Raw genomic sequence first — 10110 nt, 5'->3', positions numbered from 1 at the left:
CTCAAACTGTCTCAAACCTTTGGCTAATCCAAGCTTTCCCAATGTTTGACTCATTCAAGGCTTCTCAGTGTTTCGCTAACTGAAAGTTCCTCAATCACAGTGTTATTGATATTTTGGACCAGATAAGTCTTTGCAGTGGTGGGCTGTCCTGTACATGACGTGGTGTTTAGCAGCATCCCTGGCCTTTACTCACCAGATGCCAGGAGCACCCATAAACTCTTAAAAATCATGACCAAATATCCACTAGGCCAATCCCAAGAGTTCCCTCTGCTTTTCTGAGACCTTGGCTTTGATACACAAAAACTGGAAAGGGGCTCACAGGCTATTTGCTTTCCTTTGAGGTAATGAATGCCTTCACCCCACCTTCTCTGAGGCAATACATGTGAAGGAGCTGAGCAACGTAAGGAGGGAAGAAGAACTAGATGCACTGCTGTGATATGGTTAATATTTCAAGTATTATCCCATCTGTGATGTTCTTTCTCACCTGTTGCCTTAAAAGGTACACCACTGGTCATTCCAGCACCTCCTTTATGTGGATATTACCTTCCTTCTGTACATGGCTGCACTGAATACACAAATAGAAATTTAAAAGGGAGCAAAAAGGGACTTAACCACTAAGTTCTGATCAATACAGAGGACAAAAGGACTACTGTTTATGCCCAACACACATGCCTAGAGCTATATTTCTCAATATTGAACTTCCTTCCAAATTTAGAATTTACACTCACTCTAGTGAATATACAGAGAGGTTCAGGTGTTGAAGGGACAGGTAGATCAAAAACCTTGCATTCAATGCCTTTAACCCTTGTGTGAGTCATTTCAAGGAAATCGATGAGAACCAGCAATAACTCTGACAGAAAATCTTCCTTCAGCTCATTGCCCAGAGAGATTTAGCCACTTCTCCAAGTGCTGTATCTCTTATTTATCCATTTATATCATTCACTCATTTAAGTTTGGAATTAAGTGGCTCCTACAAACCCAGGAGATAATTAGCCATCACAGATTCACATAACACCATGCTGGAGATTACAGTTTGAGCTCTATGAAGGTCACTAGGCCTTTATACTGCCTATTAACTAACTTATTGCCTTGACATAAATGGGAATAAACACTGGTTAAGCCAGAAGCCAACAGGAAAGATATTTTAGCTTCTAAAACCTCATGCAGGCTACGGTCCAGGGGGCTGCAAAGAGTCAGACATGACTGACTGACTAAGCACAACTGCCTCAAAGTACCATCATTATGAATACATATAATTGTTGGGGTAACCGGTGAGAACATCAGTTTAGTATTATTTTCTGAATAATACTGCAAAAAAACCTCAACCACTGTTTTTAATGTAGCAGGTAAGCACTAATATTTATGCAGTTTCACTCTGTTTCAGGCTCTGTGTTGAACAGACCATGCCATTTAATCCTCACGACTACCCCATGAGGTATACTATTGGACTGCCCTGAAAACAGAGCTTGAGATAAGGGCTTTGTGTGGTTGGTTTTGGGGAGGTAATCCTTGAGGGCATGAATAAGGATAGAGAAATCCACACAGAGAAAGAAGAGGAGTCAATAAGAGGCTGCATTAATCAGACACCATGGTGGACAATAGGGACTCAAGCTGCTTGAGCTCCTGAGAAGTAGAAAGATGCCTCCCACAGTTGTCCAGCAGAAAGACAGGAGGCAGGGGCATTTATCCACAGTTGCCCATGCCCCACTGGCCAAGGGTTAACCTCCAGAGCTAGGGAGCTCTCCCAGGGCAGAAAGGAGAAAAGCAAGGCTTTGATGGCTCTCAGGGAGGTAAATGGATGCAGCCAACAATAGCCCACTGCAGACATGGCTAAAATTAGAGGTGAGATATGTGAGTCAGGGCAACAGCAGCTTCTGACACAGTTATTATTTCCCCATTTTACAGAGGGGAAACCAAGATACATGGAGATTACCTCACCCGCTGAAGATCACAAGGTGGGTCAATGGCGGAGTCAGGATTCAGACACTGACCATCAGACTCCAAGGCCACGGTCCCAGCCATAAGGGGCAATGACAGCTGCACTATACTCTTCCCAGGGTAGCTCCACCTACAGGCTTAAGTAGTCCACCCACCAATTCTATTTGGAAACCAGGTTGGGGACATTATTCAAACACTGCACTTTCTTCTTTGGGAATTCATTTCTCAAGTTGCAACAACATAAGAAAATGCTACTAGAATGCTGTATCTACATTTTGGGAAGAAAATAAATACCTATCACTTGAGATCATGCAGGAAGAGAGAGGTTCAGATAGTACACCACTTGAAAGGGGGGGAAAAATCACTCATACAACTTTTTTTGAGTTTAGAAACTGTTTTTTGATTATTTTTATTAAAACATAATTCTTCAAAGAGGATAGAAATACACCTGGCCATGATCTGTTAGATGTCAACCAACCACTTCAAACATACATAAGAAATATCTACCAAATTCTGGCTCACCAGAACTTATTAAGTTGTACATATATATTATCAGAACATCAATGTGGCTACATTTGACAGATTCTTCTAAAGTGGACACAATTTCCTGACAGATTTGTTCCTTCTTGATGAAAGCTGTTACAGCTGTGACTGTGTGAAAGATAAGCTTGAAGGGCCACCAGGGGAAGCAGCAGGACGTGAGGAGCCACAGAGGGCATGCAGGGCCCCGAGAGAGGGGGCGGCAGGCAGGCCCCTGTCTCCACCGTGAGCACACAATGTACAGAGGAGACAAGCACGAAGAGGAAGGCACTCCCTCCTGGGGAGAAGGGTCTTTGGGTTCATAGGAATCGCAAGACAGCACGCCCAGGAACAGACAGGAAAAAGAAACTCCCTGCACACAGTCTGACCTTCCTCCAAGGGACAAGGGCCAGTGTGGTTCAAGGAGATCCGCGAGGACCACTGCCTTTGGGATGTGCTGCTTGCCACTGAGTATGCCCCCTCCCTTCACACTTGCTCAAGGCACTGGATTGGCTCCCTTAGGTACAATAAACAAGAACAAAACACCCATCCGAAAAGAGCAGAGCTGGTGCTTGACTTGCTCTCATTAAGAGTGAAGTGTCATCTGTACTTCGAATTCAGCCTGGTGAAACCCACCTCAAAGTGGTCTCGAATCACTTGTGAGAGCCCCCAGATGACTGATCAGCTGAGGACGTGGTCCTCCCTCTCCTATCCTGTCTGGTTCCTGCTATAACTTCATTGGGAAACAGGAAGCCAAGAGCTTACCTGGGCTAGGTGTTGCCTTGACATTTTACAATGATGAATTCCTTCTCTGTGTTTTGTTCCTCCTTTATGCCCAAAATGAAGGGAGTCATACAAACAGAATGAAAATGAAACTGGCAACACCTGGGGTCTGGAGTCTTCCTTGGAAGAGAACCAAACTTTTCCCACTCTTTTGGGCAGAATCACCTCTCCTAATCAAGTATTTTTAGCTTGACATTTCCAGAGGCCCCCATGTATACTAACTTTGCCTTTTAAAATGATTTTTAATTCCAGAAGTTGGCACAAGATCATCATTTTCAATATCCTTTACCCCAGCTGATTGCTGCATAGAATCTTTCTCATGAGATCATCTGGGAAGATTAAAGACTACTGAGTGTGGGTATTTCTCAGTCTTTCTTCTCCACTTCTTTCACATTTTAAAATCTATCTAATTATGGTCACATGGCTCCATAATTATCTTGGGCTTCTCTTAGAGTACTTGTTCCCTTTGACACTCCATAGACACTCTCCTCTATGTGTACTCTCTGCAGGGCCCCAGAACTGAGATATCCTCAGAAAATGTACACGAAGTTCCCACCCAAGACCCATTCCCCCTACCCAGCTTTTGTCTCCACAGTGAGGAACACGGACTTTACTAAGGACTTGGATCACTGAGATAAACATACATATATAGATAGATATACACATCCTCAATAAAGAGGACATTCGATTTTATAGATAGATTTCCCTCTCATTCATAAGTACTTGGCCCACAGAGGAGGAGTCAACCCATGCTGAGTTGCAATAAGATCATACAAATCACAGGCCCAGTGAAAGAAGAGCAAGAATGTGGAAAGGCCTGTAGCTTCCAAGGATTCACAAGCCTTGCTAGGAATCCACCTTGGGGAAGATGCTCACTTTATTGTTTCTGCTCATCTTCCGCTCTACCCTGCCTACCTTGGGCATCTTTGTCTGGATCAGCTCTTCTGGGGTGTTACCCAAGGGAGGAAGCAGCCTCTTCTTGCTGTTTCGGGTCTCTGAGAGCCACTGGGGAGGCAACTCAAAAGGCCCGAAGCCAAACTGCAGGGAATACTTGTCGGGAAATGTCTCAGATTCCACAGACACTGCTGGTGCTACCTGGGAGATAGAGTCCATGGTGCCCGGGGGTGGTGTGGGAGTTGCAAACTGTGGTCCCAGCTCTGCCTCCAGGCAGGTGGGAAGTAGCTCCTTGGCCTGGAGAGCCCCTGAGCCTGGGTACTTGGCTTCACTCTCTTCCTCATCCTCCGTAGGTTTGAAGATCTGCTGCTGCCCAATGTGGAACATCTCCAGGAGTTGGCTGCCTGAGCGCATGCTGGGCTCCAGGCTGGCATCAGCCATCCCACTCCCTGTGCCCACCACGTTTCGGCGGCTATAGCGGTGGTGCAATTGGACCAAGGTCCCTACCAAGCACTTGCGGACAGATTTGTTCACAGTAAGAAAAAGCACAGGGTTCGCCAGCAGAGAGACTTTGGGCAGCCAAATGGCCGTGAGCAGCAAGAAGACGGAAGTGTCGGGGACATTAAGCACTGTCTGGTAGATGACCAGTGTGGCGTAGGGCACGCTGCATAAGATGAAGACCATCACCATGGACAGCAGCGTGGCATGCAGCTCAGCCTCCCGCTGGGAGGCATAGGGGATAGAGATGGTGTTCTGCGGAGTCCGCAGTGCTGCTATGATGACCTTCTTCTTCTGGCTAGAACTCAGGGCCCGGCGTATCAGTATTAAGAAGAAGAACACCACAGCCACAGGCACGATGACCGTGGTGATGTTGTAGAGCAGAACGTATACCAGGTGGCCCAAAGAGTTGCTCCAGACTTCCGTGCAGGTTGACATGGCATAGATGTCAGCCACATTGGTCACTGCAAACACAGGGACACTGGCCACCACTGCATGGGCCCAAATGTATATCACTAGTTCTCGGGACTTGGCATCAGATATTTTTCTCTCCAGCGGATAGAGGACTGAGTAGTACCTGCCAAATGCACAAGCAAAATTCATTTCACAGAAGATACACTTTAAATTAGGGGAATTTATATTACTAAAAGTAGGAGAGAGGAAAGAAAGGGTCGAGTTCTTTCATTCTGCCTAAGACAGAGGAGATCACTAGGGGAATTTGGAAGCTAGACCTTAAATTTTGAGGACTTTGCCATACAATTCATTGTTAGCTTTATAATTATTGCCACCAGCACTAAATCCCAAAGAGTGCCCTCGATATAAAGGATATCTCCATCTGCTGTGAAGACACTCTTTTTCAATTTAAGGGTAAAGGGTAATTTGTAAATAATTTTACATGGGCTAGAGGAGCTTAAGGGCAATTTCCAAAGCCATGAAGAAAGAGAAATTTGCACACAAATCCAAAGCAAACTCATGCTGCAATATATATCCATGGGTATCATTAGCATTTACAGCTGCTGGGGCAGAAGAACCCAGTGTGAGGGATAGACTCTGACAAAGTCCTTCAAAATCAATTCCGCTGAAAAAATTTTGTGGGCTCAGTAGCCATTTTTGCATGATAATCTCTCAGATTATCTCTAAGAGCAATCAGTAGGTCTAAAACACCCGCACAGTTATATCTTTGTTAAAATCAGAGATTTTTTTCCTTCAAGCTTGACTTGATTATTCCATAACCACCTAATCAGAATTCTCAAAGCACCTTGTTTCAATATCACCCATGACTTGGGGAAACTGAGTAATCTGTTAAACCCCTAGAACCACATCTGTCTCGAATGGGCAGTCAGTAGCCCTCAGAGATACAGCAAGTTTCTTCACCCTTAGCTCACCCCACGTCCGCGCGGTCAGCTAATGCTGGAGTCGACCTTCCAACCCTATTAACATGTATTCCCTCACAGGGCCACCTGAGCATGTGTGCTTTCCTGTCACAAGGATTTCTGAGCACTACCCGTGTGCTACATATGGTGCCAGGCACTGGGCTGCAAAGATGAAAGGATACACAAGAATGTTTCTAAACTACATGGGGGGGAAATGGCATGTAAGCAAACAATTTTCACTGAGGAGAAGATGGCTCTACTGGAGGCAGGCAGAGAGGAGGCCGGGGAAAGGGAGCACCTGGGAAAATGTCAAGAGAAAGTGGTGCTGTGGTGGAGTCTGTCAGGGGACAAGCTGGGGGAGAGGCGATGCCAACACACATGACCATGGATGACCAGAGGTGGATGGAGCACGGTAAAATGGATTCTAGATCGCTTTCTGGGAGGGGAAAAAAAGAGAAAGAAACGTGTAAGTTATGCACACTCTCGACTTTTTCTCTCCAAATATAGATAAACTTTTTTAATCATCATTTAACAAATCCAATATGATGGTCCCACACCCACACATGAATACATGTCCACTATCTCTGATTCCCATTTGCTAAAAGACATGTAATGAACCCCAGTTTTCCATCATTTCTGATTCCATTATATGTCGGGAAATACATGCAACACGAGTGCACAGGTTCACTATACATCGTTTTATTGGAGTGTACGTGTCTAGAGGATGATGCAGAAGTGCACGTGGCCTCACAATAAACTTGCTGACTTGGTGCCATGAAACAAATATCTGAGAAAGAAGTGAGAGAAAGGACTGTTCTCCCTTTGTCTTCATGTACACCACACTTATGCTTTTGAGTAATCACTAAATAATGAAATAGGAATCTACCAACCTTGCTTTTCTACTAAAAGAACTTGTTTACCTTTTTTAAAAAATAGGAATTTGATATTAACAGATGTCCTAAGCCATTTCAGTCATCTCTAATTTTTTGCGACCCTATGGACTGTAGCCTGCCAGGTTCCTCTGTCCATGGGATTCTCCAGGCAAGAATAATATAGTTGGTTGCCATTTCAGGGGATCTTCCTGCCCCAGGGATCAAACCCAAGTCTCTTATGTCCCCTGTATTGGCAGGCAGGTTCTTTATTACTAGCACCACCTGGGAATCCCATTAATAGATTCACAATACTATATATAAAACAGATAAACAATACAAATAAAGACCAGCTATACAGCACAGGGAACTATATTCAATATCTTGTAATAACCTATAATGGAAAAGAATCTGGCAATATTTTATATATATATATATATAATATAACTGAATCACTTTGTTGTAAACTTGAAACATTGTAAATCAACTATACTTCAATAAAAAAAAACCTAAAAGATACACTGGAAAAAACTTTAAAATGATGGCAAAAATACAGTAGATTTTCTGCTGGAAAGATAATATGGATTTCTTATTATTTATGTATCATCTTGCCTAAAACCAGAGGCTCAAAAATAACCCACAGGGATTATTGCACTGTTCTAGGTGGAATAGCAATCTGTCCTGAAGGACATGTTTCCACTCTTGTTGCATCCTATTCTTAAAAAACCTTCAGGATTCATAGCAGCATTATTCACAAGATCCAAAAAGTGGAAACAGCCCAAATGTCCCTTAACTAGTAAACAGATAAACAAACTGTGGTATATGCATCCAATGGAAAATTATTCAGCAATAAAAAGGAATGAAGCAGGTTGTTAAAAGAGTAGGTCAAGGGGCTTCCCTCATTGCTCAGTGGTAAAAATCTGCCTGCCAGTACAGAAGGCATGGGTTCAATCCCTGATCCAGAAAGATCCCACATGCCGTGGAGCAACTAAGATTGTGTGCCACAACTATTGAGCCTATGCACTAGAGACCAGGAACCGCAACAAGAGAAGCCAGAGCCATGAGAAGCCCACACACTGCAACTGGAGAGTAGTCCCTGCTCTCTGCAGCTAGAGAAAAGCCTGCACAGCAATGAAGACCCAACATAGCCAAAAATAAATAAAATTATTTTTTAAAGATAAAAGAGTAGATTGTAACAGTTCTCATCATAAGGAAAATGATATGTTTCTATATGAGATGATGGATGTTGTCTCATTTTTTTAGAATTATTTTCTTGTGGACCATTTTTAAAGTCTTTATTGAATTTGTTACGGTATCATCTCTGTTTTATGTTTTGACTTTTCAGCCATGAGGCATGTGGAATCTTAGCTCCCTGATTAGGGATCAGAACCCACACCCCCTGCTTTGGAAGGTAAAGTCTTAACCACTTGACTGCCAGAGAAGTCTCTGGCTAAATTTCTAGTGAGCCATTTCACAATATGTGTAAGAAAATCCATTACGCCATATACCTTAAAATTATACAGTGCTGTAGTAAAGGGCCTGTTGAGTGATGACCCCCATGTAAAAGAAGGCAGACACACAACTCCAAACTGGTCCATGTCACTTGGTTTTGTCACCTGCCTCATCTGCTCCTGTGGATGGTGAGTTTCTAAGGAGAAATTGTCAAAGAGCTGCAGTGGCTCTCTAGTGGTAAAAGGATTGCAGACAATTTATCTGAGAAAGAATGTGCCAAACAGAAGAGAAGACTAGAGAAAAAAAAAAAAAATCAGTGCAGCCTATCTAAACACAGGCCTCAAACAGTTCATTCAGTTCTTTTTACCCCTGAGGAAACTGAAGCTCAGAGAGGTTTGCCCAAAGCCACCAGCAAGGAAACAGCACAAGTAGGACTTAAAATCAGACTTCTGGCTCCAAGATCCCTCTTTTAAGTACAAAGTCAATGATTTCTGCTAGTATACAGAAGGCTTTGTATGACTTTGTGTCCCGTCATGCAGCTGACACTGGGCAGCTAATGAAATCTGGGTTCCAAGTGAGATAGGGTGAAGTGACTCCAGAGATGGATTTTGCAGTCTATACCCTCAATAGGTCATTAAGGTTTAAGCATGTTTTAAATAGACAAAGAGTATTAAAATTCTAAATTCACCTAAAACATAGTTAAATTTATCACAGGATATAAAGTCAGAAGAATCAGCAACTTCTCCTTTTTGTAAATCTTGAAATCAAAAATTCTTGTGGACACACTAATACTAAAATGTATTATTATCTCAACTGTATTCATGAAGTGCTAGCAACAGCAACAAAAAAAGGCAGGAAGTTGTTGATTACTGAGATCTTTACACTTCGCTGTGATAAATTTGATCAAATTATGTATGATAGCAATAGATAGGATGTAAGATTTATTTCAAATGGACATCTATTAAAAAGTGATGGGAAGAGAAAGCAATCACCATCACAGTATAAAACCTTGGAAATAAATCCTCCAAAGGAATTTCTGGTGCTATCTGGCCAGGTCCAACTGGACTGTCTAATCACTTATTAAATAACTACTGAATTGTTTGTTCTCTTGTTCTTCCAGAAATGTTTTCATCCATCATCAAAAGGCCCTAATTGCAGGGTTAGCAATCTGATGAGCAATCTACTACAAATTGCAAAGCAAATATGGCCAATTCCAACCAGACTGAAACTATATCACGCCCCAGCTCTGCCCCGGGATCCTCATGATGTAGCCTCCTCAACACCACATTTTTTCTCAACAGCCTCATTTTTCCAGTGCTGCTGGTTTTTGTGAGGCATCTGTTTCAGCAATTGATTGTCTTTCTCTTGATCTCAAGCAATATTTGGAACATCAGCTATTCACTAGTTGCTTCACAATGCTAATTTTTCAGTAGACTTAAAAAAAGTTACGCCCCTGGCTACCTAATCTTACCTGTCCAAGGCAATGGCAGGGAAGCTGAGGATAGTCACAGAGCAGAAGACTTTGTGCAAAAACTTGACGACCCTGCAGAAGAGCACGGTGTAGATCCACCAGCAACAGTGAGGACTGGTGCTGAGGACAATGTCGAAGGGCACGCAGACCAGGCTGGCACAAATCCCCGAGCAGGCCAGGTTTCTAATGAACCTGTTGGTGACAGATTTGAACACGGTTGTGCGGCAAGTCGACCATAACACCACGAAGTTTCCTGGCCAGATAGGCAAAAATAAAAACAAAAGAACTTTTAGATAAAAAGAAAGAAGACAGA

General features: G+C 43.1%; 1 protein-coding gene across 1 annotated transcript in view; it reads right to left on the bottom strand.

Moving 5' to 3' along the window:
- Positions 1–3816: 3816 nt before the first annotated feature.
- GPR176 (G protein-coupled receptor 176) overlaps positions 3817–10110 on the bottom strand; it is a 140273-nt gene continuing 133979 nt past the window's right edge. Inside the window, exons 2-3 of the mRNA XM_088839809.1 lie at positions 9798–10050; positions 3817–5209 (exon numbers count right to left, since the gene is read on the bottom strand). Of these exons, the coding sequence (XP_088695935.1) occupies positions 4087–5209; positions 9798–10050 (1376 nt within the window). The 3' untranslated portion in view covers positions 3817–4086. The remainder of the gene's footprint in view (positions 5210–9797; positions 10051–10110) is intronic.

This window comes from Moschus berezovskii, chromosome 9 (assembly GCF_049115385.1).
Source record: "Moschus berezovskii isolate FMDL1 chromosome 9, NW_MosBer_1.0, whole genome shotgun sequence".
Lineage (NCBI taxonomy): Eukaryota > Metazoa > Chordata > Mammalia > Artiodactyla > Moschidae > Moschus > Moschus berezovskii.
This window is presented reverse-complemented; position numbering and strand designations above follow the sequence as displayed.